This window comes from Phalaenopsis equestris, unplaced genomic scaffold, assembly GCF_001263595.1.
Source record: "Phalaenopsis equestris unplaced genomic scaffold, ASM126359v1 Scaffold000256, whole genome shotgun sequence".
NCBI lineage: Eukaryota > Viridiplantae > Streptophyta > Magnoliopsida > Asparagales > Orchidaceae > Phalaenopsis > Phalaenopsis equestris.
Genome location: NW_018164698.1, coordinates 349,225 through 372,200, shown reverse-complemented (window position 1 = coordinate 372,200; position 22,976 = coordinate 349,225). Strand labels below are relative to the sequence as shown.

Genomic DNA, 22,976 nt, shown 5'->3' with positions numbered 1-22,976 from the left:
TAACATCTGATTTTTCTTGACCTTTCATATATCTATCTATATATATATATATATTAATACAAAGATTTCATATGATATTTGGAATCCAAATAAATGAATTAGCTAATAAATTTTAAAAAATAATTGAGAAATTCGAACATTATGAGATAAATAGACATTTTTACTCTAATCACTACTATTAAAATTTGACTTATGTTAAATTTGAACAAAATTAGTTACAATAGAAGCAAATGGCATAATATATAAAAGAAATTAGGTTAAAGAAAAAAATCACAAGACAAAAAATTCTAGGTCAACTTCAGTGCAAGGTGATGACTTTTCAAGGAAACAGATAGTCTATATTTGAAATTCTTATTCCATAGCTATCACTTTAAACTACGAGTTCTCTTTGAGTCTACCCACTTGAAAATGTAATTAACTATATGAGCATGATATTATGGGGAACTCGACTCCAAAATTAAATAAATCTTATCAAGCTTTGCTTTATTCTAGATAGGGGGAAAATTGAGATAAATTTTATGTTAATATTGTCTTGTATATCTAATTTGTGGAGTGAATTATGTTCTATTTTCCAAAATAGTACTATATCATCTCTAAGGAACATTTAAAAGACAAATATATGTGTAATTCATTTGTTTTTCATTATAATCACGGGAGTATGTTTCCATTTCTCGAGTGTTTTCTTCCATTCCCATGGTGTTTGTCTTTCAAAGCCTATTTTACTTTAGTGTTATTGTGGGATGGCACCATATATAGATTCATATTTGTGGTTTTGGTCACCTTTGGCATCTCTAGATTACATTGTATTATATGGGTGCACCATTAAGGATTTGATTGACCCTTTAGATCTACTACAAGGCAATTGCAATCTTGTTAGGGTATATCTTGATGTTTGTTGGCATCCTTTTGGAGCATGTATATTCAGTGGAGTCGCCATGAGATGTACCACACTTGGGATGTATACATAACCGACTTGTTCTCACTATGTTAAAATTGAAAGAAGATATTCTATTTCAATGATAATAATTTGCATGCCTTGGAATATTTAATTATAGACTCTAAATCCTAAGGTTAATTAGATATGTTTGGCATAACATCAACCAAATTCATTCCAGATAACTTTCAAGTTGATAATTAAACCTTATCCAATTAACAGAAATTTAAAATAGTTAGATCAGATATATCTTATGTAATTCCCATGAAAATGGCTCACATGTAATTTCAATGAATTTTCCTATAATTAGCTATAGCACTCGCATGCTGCGATAGAAAATCAGAATCTCAAAATGCTGGTGAGAATCTGGCAATTAGCATAGATCTCCCATAATAGCTTAGATTTTATGACAAGACCAATAACAACACCTATAGTCATTATTCTCTGGATGCCCTGCCAAGTAAAAATTCACAGATGTCCAAATCTGGTTCTTGTTTAGTTAGTCAAAGAAAGAAAGAAATGCTGGAGCTGAGTCCATGCAAGTTTCAAACTCAACTTGGATCTTACCCACCCATGACCCACCACCTCGACCCACCTCTGTTAATTTAATTGTTTCCTGAAGTATTCTGGCTATTGCTTTTATACATGTGTTCATTTTACTATTTCTGGTTATAACTAGAAGTAATTTTCTAATATCCATATGTTCTGGAACATAAAAGAATCAAGTTAGTTTACAAATGTGGGTAATAGCCAAATTTTGTTTCGTAAAGTGCCAAAATAGTCCCCCGACTATTTACATGGGTCCGTTTTAGTCCCAAAGTTTATAGAAGTGCTAAATTAGTCTCCAGACTATTTAAATTAGGGCTCTAATAGTTCAGCCCCAATTTAAAGTGTATAGGGACTAATTTGACATTTTTATAGGCTTTGGGACTAAAGCGGCCCATTGTTAATAGTCAGAGGGACTATTTTGGCACTTTACTCCTTGTTTTAAGGTGCAACTAGTAAATCAACAGACTGAGGGAGGAAAAGATAAAGGAAATAAATGATTGAAAAATAAATGTGCTACCTGAAAAAAACTTAGGTATTACTTAAAAAAGGCTGGCTTACATAAATAAATGGAAGTAAATCTGCATGTGATATGTTCTTTGAGCAGTTAGTTTACACATATGTCTAATAAATTTGCTCTTTGTTTTATTTTATTTTATTTGGTTTACAATTATGTTAATTTTGCTGTATACTGTATACATTGGTGATTGCATTGCACAGCTAGAAGTTTTCTTAACAAATATTGTTCTGTTTTGTTGAAATTTTTTCCTACACTTTAATTTTGATTATGGAATATATGCACTCGCAAAATCTGATATTATATCAGATAATTTTTGTATTTTTGTTGATGACTAGTGCACTGATATATGATATTCTTTTAGGGTCGAAAATATTCTAATAAGGATTCCAAGCTTAATTTCAGTGGCGGAAACGTACATGTTGTAGATAGCCAAGAAGACTGGGATGAGAAAATCTTAGAAGCAAATAAAGATGGCAAAATAGTAAGTTTTCTGTTTAGAATAGTTATGTGTATTCGTGTATCTATGTTAAAGAAATTCGAGTGTAATGCTTAGAAAGCAATCTCAGGTATGTCAACTTCTACACTGCAAAGGCCTCTCTGATCGGTTTCTTTCAGGAGTATCTGTAGCATGCCCCCTTGCCGAGTTCATTTATTTTTGATTAATTTTCTTGATGTTTTTTTCTTCATTTTAAATCTAACTTTTGATCCTGAAATCCTTTTACTTTCGTATTAAGTCAAATTTTTTCGTTTTGCTTCGAGAGCCCTCTTTTTCTACAATAACAACAACAACAACAAAGCCTTAATCCCACTACGTGGGGTCGGCTACATGAGTCATTTTTCTCCATTGTGTCCAATTTAGTGTCATATTTTCATTTAGTTTTAATAAATTAAGATAATTTTTTATACAATAAGCCCAAGTCCTCTGCCTTTCTTAACATAAGTCGAATCTAAAACATTTACTCTCCTAATCAAATCATCAGATGGTCGACGTTTAATGAGAGCCCTCTTTTTCTATTGGTTGATTATTAAAAAATTGGGAAATTCTTATGCATTTTAATATCTCACACCTAAACTTTCATATTTACATACATAGCACTTTAGTGCTTTAATCTGATGCATGAAAAGGTGTTTTAGACCTTTAAAAAGTGATAATGTGCTACTTTTATGAGATATTAAAACATTAGGTGTTATGTGTGTAAATATGAAATTTTAGGTGCGAGATATGTACATACATACGAATTGTGTGTTATGTATGTAAATGCCCCTAAAAAATTATGTTGGCGTTGTATTGTAGGGATGATCAAGATTTTGACCATGGGTCCACATTTTTATCTGCTTTCTATTGATGGACAAAAATGTGCTATTTATGCAGGTTGTCGCAAATTTCAGTGCTGCGTGGTGTGGGCCTTGCAGGTTAATTACTGCCTTCTACACAGAGCTTTCTCTGAAGTATCCTCAATTAGTTTTCCTGACAGTTGACGTGGATGAGTTAATGGTAAATATTAATTCTTGATCTGATGCTTTATTGATGATATATCTCAGACATTTAAATAAAATCTGCTTTTATGGTTCAGTTTACAAGTTGCGGGTGGTTATTTGCTTTTCATAGGGTCAGATACCATATGTACCTCGTCTAACAGTTGCCTCTGAATTTTTAATTGGGAGATTTACATACAACACAATTCTTTTGTATTACATCATATATATAATAATTAATTCTGTAACATCCAATCAAAATAGCACTCCTTAGTTTTTAAAAATGAAATTCACTTTTTCATGCATATAAAGTGTTATATATGTAAATATAGTTTAGGTGTTAGATATATAAATACATAATTATTTTGTGTTATGTATGTAAATTCCCCATTTTTTATTTTATTTGAATCACAATACTACGGATATAAATCAAGACGTCCATAATTATGCATAACCCGGATAATCAGTTTAGTGAATGAAAAAATGATGAACTGAAGTGTAAGCTGTTTGTGCAGTAATTATGATAATTGTCTGAGCATCATCATACGCCTTTTTCTTAAGGCGCTAGGAATTTTGAGGATTACAGTATGGAGCTTTGAGTATTTTGTTTTGATTGGAAAAACTTGATGTGTTTTTTATTTGTATTTCTATGTTCGTCCATGCTCTTATTCTGTTTGATGACCCTGTTTATCTATATGCAGAATTGGCCCAGAGTTTCCTTGATATAATATACATTCATATAATATACAGTAGGTTGCATATAACATCCGATTCATAGGATATCTAACACCTAAACTATAATTTTTACATTTCTCACCCAAATCTTTCATATCACATCAAAAATATCACTATTTTTAACTTTTAAAATGTGAATGCACCTTTTCATGCATAGGTGGGATGGCAACATGTCATACATGTAAAAATTGAAGCTTAGTAGTTAGATATGTAGTTACATAAAAATTAAGTTGTATGTATGTAAATCTTCCTATACAGTAATACTTCCGAGATAGTAAGGGAAGTTCCATTTTATTTTAAGGGGGTTTGGATATATATGATAATGATCTTGTATTTTTGTATTTAACTTCTAAATTTAAATGTTTTTTATATAACCTTCATGGCATTAACATCATATAAACAATGACACTGATATTTACTTTTCTTTTAAGTGAATACACCTTTTCATGCATATGTATTGATGTGATTATGACACCAAATTGCTATACATATAAATATCAAATTTGGATGTTAGATATGTAATCACAAAAGAATTATGTAGTGTGTATGTAAATTCCCCTTTTACTTGCAGTGTATTAATGGAAGAAACTTAAGAGTTGGATTTAATTCACATGAAGTTGAACATTTGTAAATACCTAAATATATCAATTTTCTGTTAAAAGGAAGTTTTTGTGATGTGTTGCTCATGCACTTTAATAGCTTCACTATGCTTGTTAATAATGAATCCACTTTTTAACATTTTTTTGGGTATCCTTGCAATTATTTTATGCAATCAACAAATGCACTGAAGATCTTTTTAGATTAATCTCATTTGATTTCACTTTTTACCTATTTGCTTGTTGGATGTTCTGCTAGTCTTTGTTAATGGGTTTCTTGACATGTTGACGAAGTTTTTTTCAATTGAGAAACTAAAGTTAGGCGCAACATCAATCAGACTTCTTCATAAGCGAGGAGTGAGGAATTTCTGCCATTGCAATGAAGATTTAATGATTGATTAGTATTTAAGTGATAGATAGTGTTATGCCTCAGTTCGGGACTTGAATTGATTAAAGTGGGAATGAATGGTGAAACGATAGAATTAAATATTCTATTATTCTATTTTTATTGGTAATAATTTGATATCTAACTATTAATTGAAAGAGCCACTAAAGAAAACAATTAAGTTGACCAAATAAATATAATTATCTTTGAGGTTGTTGACCATGTCTTCTGTACACATTAGTTCCTCTTCTATTCATTTTATTCAAAAACTTGACTTGAAAAAAATATTAACAAATATACTAAGTTATTTAAAGATAACCCAGAAATAATCACACTTCTAAACTACAGTAACTCAAGGAAAAGAAAACAATATACATATTGGCATTTCATATTTCACTATATGTGATCTTATAATAATCTAATGTATGTGTTCATGACAGCTACTTAATGAAAGTAACTTAAACTTTTTATGCATTAATTTTAACTTTACTTTCTAAAGTTTAGTTTTTAACTTTACTTCATACAATTAACAATCACATCTGTCTTAGGAGCATTGTCAAAAAATTATTTAACACACTTTTGACCGATATTATCTTGTCTGCATAACAATTCATTATCTGATTTATTATCTAATTAACACGAAGGTGTCTACTTTCTTCTAGCCGATATTCTCCCTTCAGCGTAACAATTAGCGCTCTAGACATCAAAATTGTCTACATATGTGGGTATATTGGCGTCATTTGCCTGCACCATAAGGTGGTGAACTCTTTATCTTAGCATGCACATACAAGCATTCATATATACACTATTTCATTATTCATACCCATATTCTTTTCATTTAAGGACAACTTCTATTTATCAGGCAGCTCTGCAAGAATATAAGATTATGTGATAATCTGATAGACACATCTTTACTAGAATTCTAATGGTCAAGTAATAATCTGAGTCGTGCAATAAACTAACATATACATCTCTATTAGAACTTGAGAGTCATTCAATAATATGATGTTTTTCTAAAATAAACTATTATGCAACTATTAAAAATAATATTTAACTTGCATACTTGACGACTAATGATATGTGATTTAATTTCATTCATATACGACATAATAATAATAAGCTGTAAGCATGAACATACTTAAAAACAAAACAAAAAATATTATTATAGCTTAAAAGCATAATTATTCACCTTTGTGTTAAAAGGCTACTATAAAAGCTTATTCCTCCACTTTGCTTTCTCCACAAAAACATATATCAGATAAAAGTGCATATACAAGGTTTACTTTCTCTCTAACATATTATTCATAATTTAAATGTTTGTCAATTATCTTTTGAATCAGATACTCTTACATTTTATGTATATACTCTATTTAATGAAGCTTCATTAAAATGAGAGACAAATAAATACATACATAAATCTTTACCTCTTACTTCATTGTAGTCACTTCTCAAAATCCAGTCTCAGATTATCCTTCCTTTTCTACTAATATAAGTAAATAAAATGATAATTAGTACATTCAATTGGATATGTAGGATCCTAAATTGAAATTAATCCTAACTTTACTTTAGTTATCTCGTTCACTTTATCACAATTATTTACCTCTAGCTCACTCAATTCGAGACTTTTATAGCTTCGATTATGATTTAATTAGACTTACTATTAACATCTCATGAACAAACATACATTTTAAATTCATAAATTAATATACTAAATCCTAAAATACCTTAATTAAACTCTTCGGTTGCACCTCCTGCATACACGAGCCGCCTCCCCTATCCCGTACGCTCACGAGCTGCTATTTCCTCCTTTGTACGAGAGCTCCTCATCTTGGATGCTTGACACCGCTTGACAACACAAAAACGAGAGCCTTCCTGCAGGCAAAGCCTGCCTTCCTTCGTGTTGGATACACACATGACTCACTTCCAAGGTCACAACACTCTTCCTCCTCTCTGGATTACTCGGCTAGTATTTTCTTGCAAGTATCTCGCAAGCGGCGCACCACCTTCTTCTTCCTCTACTTTCTTCTCATCGCAGCCGCTCGATTGATCATAGCCTCCAATGATTACTCTTATAAGCGTCGTCGCTTGCCTCTCTCTTCTTCTCCATTCACATGAAATTTTTTATGATGATTACAACAAATGACGTTGGTACTCTGGTAAGAGAAAATGTGCGATCCTTTCGTTTTTTTCTCTACATTCCATCTCTCGCTCGTTCTCTGTCCCTCGCTCTCTTTAGCTCTCTCCTTTCTATTCTTTATTTCAAACGAGGCGTCTCAAAAAAATGAAACTTTCAAGATAGTTATCGCTTCGAGTCGACCCATCCATTAGATAAGAAATTTTTTTAATTAATTATTTTTATTTTGTTTTATTTTTTTAAGTATGGTTATTACAAATTGTTAAGTTGTAAAGTATTAATGCTCTTCAAAAATATGGTTTAAGTATACTCAGTATTTGAGACCGTCTATATATTGATTATCTGGGAATTGTTTTTTAACGATATTTCGAGATTTCACATATAATGTTAGTTGGCCTATTTTTTATATTTTATTAATTGGGCTGATGTTATTAGTTTTTCTTTTGAAGAGAAGTCATAAAAGACTTCATCTTTATCATAGTGGAATCTATAGTAATAATAATAGAAATTAACTATAAATTAGGTGAATTTGCATAAAAAATATTGGTGTGTTTGCGTTTTTTATTTTCTTTCATTTTTTTTTTTCAATAATTTGAATTATATTTCTTTTACTTCTCCTCACAATGTCGGAATCTTTCTGAGAAGTTTAATATTTGCAACTAGAGAAAGATCTAGCTTCATGATCTCTCCTGATTGAATAGAAAGATCTGAATTGGCTTGCGTTGTTTGTGCGGTGCTTGGTATGAGTATGTTGGACATCTTTGGCAATTATACTATACCGAATCCCAAAAAATAATAAGAAAAATAAATATTATTACTCATAGCAAATATACGGTTACAACCCAACAAGCTTGAAAGGGAATTTATAACAAACACGACATAAATGCACACTAGAGCTCAATTCGTGGGTGGTGGACATCGGATAGGTGGTTGGGGAGTGATGGTAGGAGGCTGAAATGGGTTTGTGGGTTGCTGGGACAACAAAATCAGGGGCTGAAATTGCATTGACAGCAAATCAGAAGGCTTGGAATCGCAATGAAAGCGAGGTGGAGGGCTGGGAAAGCGATGGGTAGCAAAGGGGAGGGGCTGTGGACTGCGGGATAGCAAAGAGAGGGTTGTCCGGGGACTACGACAGTGAGGGGGATGGCTGGAATGACTGAAAGAGGTGGCTGGGTGGCAGGGCTGCAGAGAAAAGACAACAAGGCTGCTGTCCTGATCGGCTGCAACAACTACGGATGGCTGGACAACGACTCAAAGAGTGAGGTGAGGGAGGGAGTGTCGACCATATTGTTTTGAAAAAGATATTAATTTTATGATTTTTGAAAAAGAAGATATAATTTTGTAAGATATGAAAATAATTTAAAAATAAATGACCTTTTTGATTTTTGAAAACATTTTTAAATAGGTGAGACCAAACGAGTCTCACATTTTGGATAGTTTGGATGACTAAGCACGATACCACAAGTAATACATTTATCCCGAAGAATAAAAATATCACTTGTAATAGGCTCAATCACCTAAACTAAAGAATTTGTGACATCCGTTTGGTCTGCGAAATATTTTATATGAGACCAACAAATTCCCTTATATAACATAAGGATTAGATAGAATTTATTTTACCTGAGTTCCAAGTTCTCTATAGAGCCAAACCCTATAGTTAATTACATTATAAATGACTAGAATCACTTAAAAAAACTCTCGATTAAGATCAATGGTTTTGTCTTCAAGATTTTAATGTTTAGGTTTCCAAGATTGGACACGGGAATATCAAACGAGAGTGACTCAAATAGAAACAGTTATTTTAAGGAATCCAAAGGAGCGAAGCGTAGCGGATATCACAGATCCATGGAGAACCCTGGTGATTTCCCAACTATCCTAATGTTTGGCTTTATCTTTGAAATGATGTTATTTAATATTTTAATCCTGCAATTAATTTAGAATTTAGGACTTATATTCGCACGATATCTATCGTGGGAATAGCCTAAAAAGATAGGAGGATTTACACCGTACCGTACAGTAATCTCAGAATCCTAAAGTATTAGGAAGAGTAGAGGATATCACAGATCCATGGAGAACACTGATGATTTCTCAACTATCCTAATGTTTGGCTTTATGTCTTTGAAATGATGTTATTTAATTTTTTAAACTTGCAATTTATTTAGAATTTAAGACTTATATTCGCACGATATCTGATCGTGCAAATAACCTAAAAAGATAGCAGGATTTACACCGTATCGTATGGTAACATCGGAATCCTATAGTGTTAGGACTTATGATTGCACAACAGGGTTGTACAAAAGTCTAAAGGTGATTTGTGAGGGTTTATGTTGCGCTAGGCAAACCACCTCAAAATTCTATGAGTGTTTTTAAACTAAAGAAAGTGTTTAGTGATGTGAATTTGTTTTGATGTTTCAAATCCATCTTGAAGTTTCTCTTCTGAATGTCCTCGTCGTGCTTCCAACGTTGTTTGCTCCAAGCTCTTCGTCGTAGCACCTTCGGGTTTGATGTCAATTCTATGTAACCATTAGGTTTTCCTATACTAAGGTATAGTGTGTATTATAGCAATAAAATATGCGGTATAAAAGAAGAGAACAATATAATATATAGTAAAGAGAGAACAGTATAACATACTAAGAGAACAATATAACATGTTAGGAGAATAGTGTAACATGCTGTGAAATAAAATCCTGCAATGTAAATCAAACCTGTATATTTGGGAGGCCTGGTGCTTCTTTAAGCTAGCTATTATTCACTATATAAACAAGAGAAACATTGATTGGAAAATTTGAGAAAATCGACTAATAATTCGCGACGGAAAACTCGAAAAAACTGACAAGTAATAATTTAAATAAATCTATCAAAACCTCGGTAAAATCTCGGAGAAAAGACCACTAGTGTTTTGTCCAAAAATTCCAAGAAAAAAAACATACGAAAAAGTCCGAAAAGAGGGGGCCGCAAACACTCGGGTCGCGGCTAAGCTTAAATATATATATTTGTTCTAGAGGGACGTCGAAGGCAACTATCGATCACCCGGATGTATAAAACTCGCTACTTCACTAGAAGGATGTTCTATTGAACCTAACTTAGGAGAGTACTCCTTAGCCCAGTGTCGGTAATCAACAAGTGGACAACCAAGTTGTAATATATATTTAAAATTTATTATTTTTTTGGCATGCATATATATTTCAGGCATACAGAAAGAAAATTGTATTTAATTTTGTAATGAAAATATTTTTTATAAATATTGTATCTGTTCTTATCAATTTTTTTTTGAAAAAGTATAGTTGTCCACGAGTCGATTACGTTGTCGAGCCTGTGACCGCTAAGATCTTAAGAAGGTTCGGGTCCCCCGTTAGTCTTGTGTCGGTGAATGATACTTTCATTCTGCAGTTCATCAGGTCCCAAAATTGAGTCATGGTGTTGTAGGATGTGATATCATTATGCTCTACCACCGATGTGCCTTTGTCATCATCGCCCTAAGCCCCAAAACAAAACCGATCTACTTGCGACATTGCTTGATGATTTTATATATAACAAAAGACTATATATGAGCACTTATATGTCAGATATAAACACATAAAATCGAACCAGGAAGCAAGGAAAAAATAAAAGTAGGAATAAGAGAGAGGAGAAATTGATTCACCCAAAAGACCGAAAGGATAAATGGTGAAACAACCCTCAAAACTATGACAAAAAGATCTGAAAAGAGAGTCCAAGATCCTTGAATCAATCCAGAGGATATCATTTTCTCAAATTCTATAATTGGATCAACCCAAGAAGGGTATCTTTTCCAAATGACAGTTTTATGAATTTCCAAACCTTTTATGAATCCAGTTTGCATCAACCTTATGTTTCCTCCAAATGAAATTGTACAAGCTCTTTGTATTTCACAAAAGAAGGGACATTAATCAATAGAAGAAGTAATTCTCCAGCCTTCCAGAAAATCACATGGATGTCAAAAATCATTCAACTCCAACCTTAATCAAAAGTTTGCAATGAGATATGAACCCAACACCACATATAGGAATCCAAACAGATGCTCTCGGGTAGGGACAACAGAGAAGGATAACCACCAGCCCAAATTACCACATAAAGAGGTCACAAGGTAATGTTTATGGCCAGGGGCAGCAACTATAAGTAGTCAAAATCACTCCAAACCAATTTTTAAATCATTAGAATAAATTTTCACATGTATTCGAATAGATGCTCTTGGGTAGAAATAACCAGAGAAACCCCCAAACCCCAAAATAACATTTGCCAGTTTACGGGTAAGGGTAGCCAAAGAGGGGAAAGCCAGCAATTAACGACACAAAAGGAACCACAATAGTGATGCTACGGGTAAGGCCAGGAAAGAAAGCAGGTCTCACGGGTAAGGGCTTCAAGAGAAAGGCCTACCCAGGAAAGAGAGCAGGTCTCACGGGTAAGGGCTTCAAGAGAAAAACCACGAAGGAAGCAAACACCAAGTAAGGCTCACGACCAAGGCAGCAGGAAGGAGACGCATCACATTTAATTTCACGGGTAAGGGCAACAAGAGGAAAAGCCACCACATATTTAAACCTGACCCAACCACCTTTCAAGAATCCTAAATGTGTGCACATTTGGCTTAAGTATTGCATAGGTATAAGTATTTCCTGGATTCAAGTATACAACACATACACCATTTCATCATTATATGAAAGGAAATTAAACACATTTAAACAGAGCAATTCTATGCATTTATGATTCCTCATTCTCAAGTCTAAATTTACATACTCGGCATTTAAGTTCCTATGCATTTATAGGTTTAACACCAACTTTATCATATAAGGGCTAGCATGTATGAACAAATGAAAGTTTAGGTGTTAGATATGTAAATGCAAAAGAATAAAGGGGCATACTTATAAACTTTCCAAATTACATGCTGCTTGGAACAGAAGAGATCAACGCAACGAGCATAAGGTGAATCAAATGAAATAGTTGCCTCCAAATTAGATATAGTTCACTGCCCATGTACATTTACATGTGATCCAAAACTTTCCAATCTTTGCCACTTGCACATAAAACATTTCAGATTTTTGCAAAAATAAAACACCGAAGTTCTCAGATTTTGACAAATAGGCCATCCAACAATTGCAGATTTTCATAAATCAGCCACCCAAAGTTTCAGATTTCACAAATTAGCTACCCAAAGTTTCAGATTTCGCAAATAGGCCACCTAAAGTTTCAGATTTTCACAAATAGGCCACCTAAAGTTTCAGATTTTGCAAATTAGCCACCCAAAGTTTCAGATTTTCACAACAGAAACCAAACCCTTCACATGCTTTTCAGATTTTTCACGGATGGAGAAGTATGTAATTAAACATCATAAACAGAGCTATAGTGAAACATTATGAACATTCCTTCCTACCCTTATTATTATTTTTTTAGGATGGGCAATGAAATGGTGCAAATAAGGAGGAATAAGAGTGAGGAGAAAAGGAAGAAAAAGACACCTCACATTTTTTTTTTTTTCAAAGAAACAGAGAAAAACAACCACCAAGCAATTTAGGGAAGAACCAATCCAAGAAGAAAGATTTTGGCAGCACCTCCTCTTCTCAAAATTTCGGCCCACCTCGATAGCCAAATATGTAATCACACGGGATTATCGAGCCACCAAGCAAGAATACCGAGCAACCAAACAAGAATACTGAACAAACAAGTAACACCAGTGAACCAAAAAAAAATCGGCAGCACCTCCCCAAGCAAAAAAAAACTTTCAACAACCAAAAATCTTCTTTCAGGTAAGTTTTTATAGGCAAAGGGGAGAAGAACAGTCACTTACCAGTCTCACTGATGGTTGAATCAGGTAAAGGGAGAGGAAGGATCGCATTTAGGGAGGAGGAGGCGACCTCAAGAAGGAGAAGGGATCGGGTACGCGACATACACCATTTGGCGAACCGCTCGGTCAAGCGAAACTCGAGGAGGGGACCCACGAGCGCTGGGGAAATGAATGCTGCGTGTGGGGGAAGAGGAATGCCACGTGTGCAAATGGCAGAGGAGACACGGGAGAGGAAGACTCGGGCGGCCTCGGGCGGCCTCGGGTGCGACCGATCGCGGGAGCTAGGGCACGACTGGGCGAGCTAGGCTTCGAATAGGAGAGAATCGGGAGAAAAGAGGCGTAAGCGTGGGTTTAGGCATAATAGGGTTTTAAAATAAAGATTTCTTTTATTTTTATTATTTTGTTTTATTTTATTGTATTATATTATTTAAACATATTTATTAACGTGCGATTTATTCGTGTTCGCAATTCTAGCAAAGTGGGTATTCTTCATGGGTAAAATTGACGCTTCGGACGTGCCGACGCAGTTTGTTTCGTCATCCGATGTCATTTTGACGAATTTATTGATTTGCGTGCAATTTGCTTGTGTGGAGATTATAACAATATGAGTGTCTTTTCTTGCTAAAATTGGTGTTTTGGACGCGTTGGCACAATCTATTTTGTCACCGGAGGTCGTCCAAAAAAGTTAGCATTTTTACACATATTTTAGGCTCAATTTAAGTTCGATCTTGTGCAATTTAGTGAATTTTGTGCATTTGGTGTACGTGTGTGTTAATAAAGTCCTGAAGTTATTTTTTTAGGGCCTGAGATCCTATTGGGAACTTCTCCTTGAGCTCACATGATAGTCCTTTACCACTCGACCATAGGACGATTGTTTCGAGATCATCAATGCAAGACATCATAAGAGAAATAGGAAGTGGCTGGAAGTTCTAAAAGGGTGGGTCTCAGTTCTAGTTTTCTAAGATAGTCAATAGGAATCCCTAAAGCTAGATCCTAGGATCCTAAGACAAAGAGTAATGACCTCAAAATGAGGTCATCGACTCAAAGAGTGAGGTGAGGGAGGGAGTAGTGGCGACGATGAAGGTCGAGGGTTGGGATTGCGAGGGAAGCGAAGAGGAGGGAGGGGAAGGCAATGACAACAGCTTGAAAGATTGTGGAGGAGTTGGGGAAGGATAAATACACCCTAAAAAATGAGCTGTCGAATCACCGCTCGATTCTTTGGAAGGAGATATGCACCTAAGTCGAGTTATAGTCGGAGTACTTTCTTGCCTTTGGTTATTATTCTGGAAGGAGAAATCTTTGACGTCGACAAGGGGACAACTGTCTTACAGAAAATACGAAGAAAAACTCAACTAAAACACGAAAACAACATATTTTTAGACTTTGTGGACCCCACTCCAAATAGGAGGGAAATCCACGTAAAGTGTCAACTGACTCTCCTTGACCGGTCCTTCCGAAAAGATCATGGACGAATCCATACGTGTCTTGACCTGGCCGCCCGGTGCTTAAAATTAATTAAGGTGAGAACTGCGATCAGACGGTATTAGCATTTCATTTTACTTTAAAAAATTTAATGAACTTTTAATATATGTAGAAGAGTCACTAATCCACAAAGTGAACTAAAAATTTAACAATCCAGAAACAACATCATAATCGAAAAATAATGTCTCAAATCAATATATGAAGTGTCTTTATACAAAAGCAAATAATAAAAGACACTAAAGTCATATCATAAACTAATACATATCAGTAGCAGTGATCCTTCTATAAACCATGTCTTTCCTACTAGACATGTCATCTAAAACTTTTCTTTTCTCTAAAAAAAAATTTAATTGCAACTGTAAGTACAATTTAGTGAGTGATTATAATGCATTAAATTCTTATGTTATGCTATGCTATGCATGAATGACAAAAAAAAAAATTATTTCATCAAATCTAAAATTTTTTTTCTACCTATTTTACTCTATGTATTTGCCAATTTAACCTATTTAATTGTAATCACTAGATTACCGTCATACACGAAGATATCCTAAACAAATGTGCCTGGAGGCACTCTCAAAATGTGTCAGTAGACACACTAAAAAATGTACTTGAATGTCCTCTCAAATTTTACCCGGAAGCGCGCCTTTACTATTTTTTTTAACTTGTATGAGTACATTGCATCCTCTACCAATATTATCTGAGGGTGATCCTGTATGACTTAAATATTTAACTTTCATTTCATTTAAATTACATCATTTTTAAAGACATTAAGCGTTTTTTTTCCCTTTTCCCTTTTCCCTTTCATTTCCTTTCATTATTAAGCTAAAACATGCATACAAACATAATTGTCTAAAACATTAAAGAAATTCTTTATTTAATAAATTTTAAATTTAATACATATAAGAAAATAATTATTCACCTTAGCTTTGAGAGACCTCTGGGGTAATTTAACTTCTCACTTCGTTTTTTAGCACCTAAATCGAGTAAATGTGCATATAACTATTAGAATTACATCCTAAAAAAACTTATATCAAAATATAAAAGAATTATTAAAATGCTAACCTCTTTTAGCTTTAAGTTCCTTTGTCTCCTTTAAATCCGAAGGATTTAACAGATTGTTTCACACTTTCTAATCTAAATAAAATTTATTAACATTAATTATTTTACCATATTATATCATTACTTTTAATAATAACATAAGGCTTAACGTTTACCTTAAGGATTTTCAGGTCGATCTCTTTCCTCCCTAGCTCATTTACTTAACCAACTCTTCAATCCAGACCAAAATTTCTATACTTTTAGAGTTCTGCATCAATAAAACCTTGCATTAATTAATTAAACATACCCTCACACATTTATTTAATAATATATTAACTTAATTAAATTATTACACATACCTTCAAGTAAAAAGTTTCGGCCTGCCCTAACATGCGCTAAGGTATTGTTCTATGCTTCTTAATCCCGCCTTTCAGTTCAACCGTGCAAGCTCCCTTCCTTTCTTCTTCTTTGATCGTAGCGCAATCCAACAAAGCACGCGTAATGTCGTTCATTTCTTCTTTCTTTGGTCTGGACTCGACGCAGAGAAGCTCGAGTCGTCCTCTTGTTCTTCCTGTACGTGAGCATCGTAGGAAGATCCTCTCTTCCTCCTTCGGCTTCGACTCAACTCAACAACAACACACTTTTCTTCTTCCTCTATGCGCATGTGGTTCTTCTCCTTTGATTTTGACGAACTCAACAGAGATGGGCACGCAGAGGTTTCGGCTCCCTTCCTCCTCTTAGATCACGACTCGATGTTGTGGAGCAACCATAATGTTCTCTTCCTCTACTTCCTCTTGCGAGAGTAGAACAAATGTTACATGTTTTGGTTTATTTTTCTCTTTTTTATTTTAGAAGGAGTCGCCAGCCTGTCGGTCGTCGTATACTCCCCTCATTCGAATAAATTTCTCTCCCGAATCAAATTAGTCATTTGAAGAGGAGAGAAATCGAAGAAGAATGAACAAATGACAAAGCAACAAACAAGAGAAAACATAAAACATTGAGAGTTTACGTGCGGTAAACCTCGCAAGGATAGGTTAAGAGTGTTCACTCAAACAAGATCGGACGAAAGCACCTTAAACCGATATCCGCGAAAGAATGCCTGCGTAAATTACCCAACACCAGAGAGTCAGGTGTAGGTGTCTGTTCTGGGGTCAAGAGCACTCCCAAAGGGGCGTATCCCACTTGATTAATTACATCTCGGGGGTTACCCAAGAATACTCTTAATAAAAGGAGTTTCGCTTGGATTATCGTGAACTTGGGGTAATAGGTACTCAAAGAAAAGTTATTCCGTGTAGGAATAGTCCTGATGCTTCAAAGCTCGCACTAAGCAATCGGGCAGAGTGTGAGTCTCTTACATCCCGAAATGGGTAGCGGCTCATCGGCCCACGGGGCCCACGGAATAACCTAAATCATCTTGATGGGGATATCCTAACACGTCAGAGCACGTCCGAGCCATAAGGGCAGAGGGCAAATCGTCGTATCCCAAATGGGCGGCAGCTCATCGACAGCGAGCCGATATCAACGAAGTCAAGGAGCGACATGGCTCAAAGGGGCTCAACAAAAAGGAAGGTAGAGTGATCCTAAGAGGTAGAGGTAACTAGGTCGGGGTACCACGGACCCGTCATCCACAGCTACTAGGACCCTAAGTCTACCTGGTCGTGAAGGTAGTCGACCCAACACGTCCTGAGATCTCCGGTCAGCAATCCGTGAATTGCATCGTCCACGTGAACCTCGACAGCCCTACAGTCAAAGGAAAGAAACTCTATCCTATGACTAAAAGCTGAAGTTCCAAACAGTGAGATTTATACTTGCCAAAATAGCGAGGATACCTCAGGAAAGAAAAGAAAGTGGAGGTTTAACTACAAAGCTGTAAACGCTCCAAACAAAATGACTTACACCCCATCTGGGTCGGGGAAATTTCTAACACCCTAGGCGCGCTAGACGACCACCTATAAAGAGATATGCTGGGCCAGTCAGGCTGGAGAAGTACGGGGGCTCCTCCTCGGGATATACAAATATGAATGCAGTTATCTAGAGCGATCCTTAAGTATTGTGGATGCCCTATTAATATATGCAGGAAAGTAAATCTTGTAATTTTTAAATCCTGAATATTTTAATCCTAAATTTTAATTTTCTTAAATATTTTATTTAAGATTTTTTTAAGTAGAAAAATTATAATTTTAGAGTCCTTAATGAGCTTAAATTATATCGTGAAATCTCAGATCACAGAAAGAAATAAGGAAAACACATGCAAATGCAAACTTACAATATGATGTTTGCAAAATGATGTAAAGAAAGCAAAACAAGTTAAATCAAAATAATAAACAGGTCGATGTCGCTAGGTCGACAACATATCCCAGAAAAGAAAAGGACGGTCGGACTTCGCATATACATGCCCGGTCCTAATTTTATACATCAATATAAAATGTAGAATTAAGCTACGAGGCACGAGCATCTGCTCCTGGTCCCCTCCACGTGGTTCTCGCACTAAACGTCTTGGAACCCGTGCTCGTATCTTATTTCTGCTACAGGACTCATAAACTCTAAAAAGTACATAGGAAAATAAAAAATTCAATCCTGCATGAAAACAAGTGTGAGCGGGAAAACTCACATGCAAATCATGTATCATGAGCCATGCTTTAAAAGTGGGAGAGCTAATAGCACCTGCAAGCAGAAGGGTCAGAAATCATTACTTGCTCCCCCTATAGCAGTATCTGTGTGTGTGCAAATAAATAGACATGACTCTCTGCAGAAGAACGCTCTAACATACTACCACACATATGCAACATGCAAACATACCACAAACATAATGCAAAAGAAATATACCTGACTAGGGCAATCAATCCAACAGAGAACAATGGTTAGACATCAAAAAGACTACCTAGCAGCCTAAATCCTAGCCTAGCACACCATCTAACGAAAAGTGCGTCAACTTAGTTTCTAAGTGCGAGGTATGTCTTGGTATAGTATGACTTTGACGGGGTCATCATATCGGCCCCATTCTAAGGATCTAAAGGGTGTCACAAAGAGGAGTGACACGAGTTAGATCTATTAGATCTTTAGCATAGTCATACTCGTGTCAATTTCGATGACTTAACACGCATTGCTCACTGGGATCAACCCAGCAAGCAATGCTCGTTAAGGCATCGCGACCGACACGGGGTCACTCTCCTAACGAGTCCGACTCGCTATCCATGCAAACATGCAAATGCAAATGCAGACTGTCACATGACAGAAGTGATGAGTGTACCGTGGAGCAGTGACTCAGAAAAAGATGGACATACCGTAGAGGTAGCGGCCTAAACAAATGGGTGTGTCGTAGCGGCAGTGACCAGGAGATCATGCAAGCTAACACATACAAGATGCAACATGCAAGTAGACAAGCGTGTGATATAATGCAAAAGCGAATAAACATGCAAGCGATCGGTCGACCGGATCATGGTGGCCGATCGAATCAAAGTGATTGGTCAACCGGGCCGAAGCGACCAGTCAAACCAAAGTGCGACGCTCACCGGACCAGAGCGGCCTATTAGAGCGAAGTGAAATGCTCGCAGGGCTGGGGTGGTCGGTCGGAGTGAAGTAAGATGCTTGCCAGGTCGGGGCGGCCGACCAGAGCTAAGTGAGAGGCTCACCGAGCCGGGGCAGCTGGTGGGAGCTAAGTGAGAGGCTCACCAGGTCGGGGCGACCGGTGGGAGCAAAGTGAAATGCAACATTCACCAAGCAAAAATGCAATATGCAGCAAACCAACATGCAGGTAGCGAACCAGACTCGTGCTAACGACCTCACCTGTGAAACTTAAGGTTTAGACCCTTATATGTGCGACACCGTCACCTCTTGCTTTGGTAAGGAAATGTGGGGAGTTTCTCCCCGGATTTTTGAGGGGAAAACTCTCCATGACGTCGCAAAATGGACTAGCTACAAAGTTTTTCCTATTTCGCGAAATTCTCCAGACTTTGCAAAACGAGCCAGCTACAAAGCTTCTCTCGCTCTGTCATGTCTGACCTCCCAGCTTCTCCAAGTAAAATTGAGAAATCCAAAGGAAAGGGAGTGAGGGACTCCGACCCATCGGCCATCGGAACTTGTGCTAAAATCGGAACTTGTGCTAAAGCTCACAATAAAGGGGAGACACTCGGCTCTACGGAGGGTGTTGGCTACGCATGAAAATCGTACCCTAAATGCTAGCTCTAGAAAATCCAACGATCTATCATGCAGACACGTCGTCACGTTCGTCGCGCCGACCCACGCCGGCGCACGCACCCTGTGTGGGCGATCAAACTCACACGCCTATACTCCACTATTCATAAGGCTGGCTAGGAGGAGGTAGGGAATCTCACTACTGTGACGGTTGCGGACGCGTTTTCTTTGCTTGCTCCAAGCTCACCAGCATCCAATCCACACTCTAGTATGCATCGTAGAACGTGCACATGACAACAAAAAGACGTAGGAGGTTGTGAGGTTTGCGAAGTATTTAAAATAAATAATTTTTGGCAAATAAGAAAAAAATATTTGACCAAAAATGTACCTTCAAGAAGGGCCGCTCGACGACAGTGGAAGAGGGGAACCCACGAGGATGCCGACGGGGAGAAGCGCCGACGGAGGCCTCTCTCGCAAGGTGGAAGACCCTCGCATCTCCTCGAACAGCGACTCCGCTCGCTGTCCAACGAAGTGTCTGACCGCCAGAAATGCAAGAAGATGAGGTGGCGGAGGTGGTGCGCCGATAGCGCACAACCGGAATGGAAAACACAAGGAGAAAAATGTGAAATCTGGTGCTTTGTGCTGGAACGAGGCTGCTTTGTTACGAAATCGATGCCGGCGAGGAGGTAAGTCGGTGAGGGATGGCTGATGAGGAAGTGGAAACCAATGGAAACCGGTCAGAAGAAAAAAAAAATTCCAAAAATGGACGGCGGCCAGCTATAAACGGAAAAGCTCAGCGGCTGAGTAGAACCTCGGCGAGGTCAGCTACTCCGGCGACCGAGAAACTCGCCGGCGAGGTGGCCGACGGGAGGGAAGGGCTTTGGCGCGCGGCTGGCCAAGGAGGAGTTCCTAAGCGTCTGATCGGCGAGATCTGCCGCGGGGAAGGCTCTCCGGCGAGGGTGGACGCCGACGACCTCGTTCGCCTGTGAGGCGTCCACCGCCGCCGGCGAGGGAGGTCGGCGATGTGGAGTTCCGGGCGACGAGACTGGGTTTCGCGATCCTGGCAGCTGCTTGCATTAGCTAGGGCTGGAGAGGGAGAGAATCCCGTTTTTTATATCCTTATATATATATATAATAATAATAATAATATATATAATATATTATATTATATTGTAATAATAATTATTATATAATTATTGTTGGCATTTTCTTCACTCGTACATGTCCCTGCAGCGAGGTGGGCGTCCTTTCTGACTAAAGTCGACGTTCTGGACGCATCCGCGCAATTCTTTTCACCGTTCGAGTTTATCCAGACCACTTTTCTGGACTGTCGGGCCAAAAATGAATATATATAATTCGTTCGCGAAATTGTGGCATACCGAACGCCCTACTTAGATGGAATCGACAATTCAGACACGCTAACACGATCCTTTTTGTCATTCGGGGTCGTTCGAGGCCGTCCGAACCACTTTTCCAGCAATCGGGCTAAAACACAATAATTCATGTATTTTAGACTCACATGCAAAATCGTAGCCAATTGAATGTCCTTTCTTAGTAAAATCGACATTCCCGACGTGATCGCGCAGTCCGTTTCGTTGGCCGGGCTCATCTGAATGGGCTTACTAGAGATCGGGTCAATTTTCGCGCGCGACACAACAAATAATATTTTTCGCCTCGATCGAAGTCTTCTGACGTGTCAAATGCCGACCGCCGTTGGCATAAGCGAAAGTCAAAGCCTAGCAGAATAACCCTGGCTACGTGCCCCTCAACACGTGCCAAAAAGATCTCGGGAGGGTGTCTGAACTATCAGACATCATAGACAGACTGTAAACTATCCTGAGTAATGCAGGTGGACACCCGACACTCAAGACATCAACAATTGATGCCAACATTACCTTCTTCTTCCGCTTTTTTCACGTGTTTGGCTTCTTTCATCCTTCTCAAATTCGATATGCTAAGGCTCGATAGTTCTCCTCTCTCGCTAACTCACCCACGGAACTGGATATGGTCGAATGATGAGTAGTTGCAATCTAATCCCCACCAAAAGGTGTCTTTCCTAATCGACACTTAATTAATTAAATAATTTTTTGTTTTTAAAATGGTGATGATTATTATTATTTTTTTGTTATTACAATACGAGACTGACTCCATGCAATACTATAGCAATGTTCGTAGCATGTGGTAGGTGGTGGTGGAGTATCAGAACAGTGCTCTGCAGGAAGCTCACATCAGTCTCTCGGAAGTTGGGAGAGCTTCAAATTTATTTGTCAAATCTTTTATCTTCTCATAGTTGTGTTGTCCCCATTGAGGATAGCAGAAATGACATAATCTTTCGGTAAGTCGGTCCTGTTGGCATTGGCATTTCAAAGCACTCTGGGCTGGAGCTGAATAATGATTTAGGTTCTCACGAGTCAGATCATGAGTAAGTAAATCTATAATATGTTTCTCCCACTCTTTGTACTCAGTTGGATGTGTCTGATAAATAAGTATGTCAAGAAGGGTTAACTTTGGAACGATATCTTTGGCATGTTGGACCACATTGGCGTGTAACTACTTAGGAGGGACATCTTCTCAACAAGGACATGGATCCCATTGTAGAATGTTCTTTTCTACAAAGATCCTACAGTGATTTATAACACTACAGTTCATACATCCTGTCTGATTTTTTCGTCAGGGGTGCACAGTTGAACTGATTTTAATACCTAAATGACTCCCTATTGTCTTCAAAAAGTAACTCAAAATCTTCTTTTCTCTGACAAGTTGGACCTTCCTTAGTAGGGGCAACTCAGAAGGTAGGCTATATATCTGAAAATTTTGAAATCATCTTATCTGAATTTGTCCTACATAGTACCGGCTCTTTAAACTCATGGTTCTTTTGGATATCTAATGTCAATCTTGTTAATGCTTCGTTGAACGGTTGCAAAAATTTAATTCAAGGCGCTGTAGCACGCATTACCTTCTAGAAAGTTATTGTCAACTCAACTAAAGTCTCTCTCCTGGGTTCAACTGGAATCACGAGTGTCTCTTCGTCGGCTGAAAGTTGGGAATCCTCTCTGAAAATTTTTTTTCTCCTGGATCACTGTTTGTTTCTTTAACTGCTCCTTGATTTTTGGAAGAGATTATTCTCTTGGTTGTGCGATCTAATTCAATATGCCCAAAGCCATGACATTTGAAACACTTCTTTGTTGTGATGAATTTA

General features: G+C 37.1%; 1 protein-coding gene across 1 annotated transcript in view; it reads left to right on the top strand.

Moving 5' to 3' along the window:
- Positions 1 to 22,976, top strand: part of LOC110024451 (thioredoxin H4-1) — a 41,422-nt gene that overhangs the window by 15,525 nt on the left and 2,921 nt on the right. The window contains exons 3-4 of the mRNA XM_020724420.1: positions 2,362 to 2,481; positions 3,373 to 3,495. Coding sequence (XP_020580079.1) covers positions 2,362 to 2,481; positions 3,373 to 3,495 — 243 coding nt within the window. The remainder of the gene's footprint in view (positions 1 to 2,361; positions 2,482 to 3,372; positions 3,496 to 22,976) is intronic.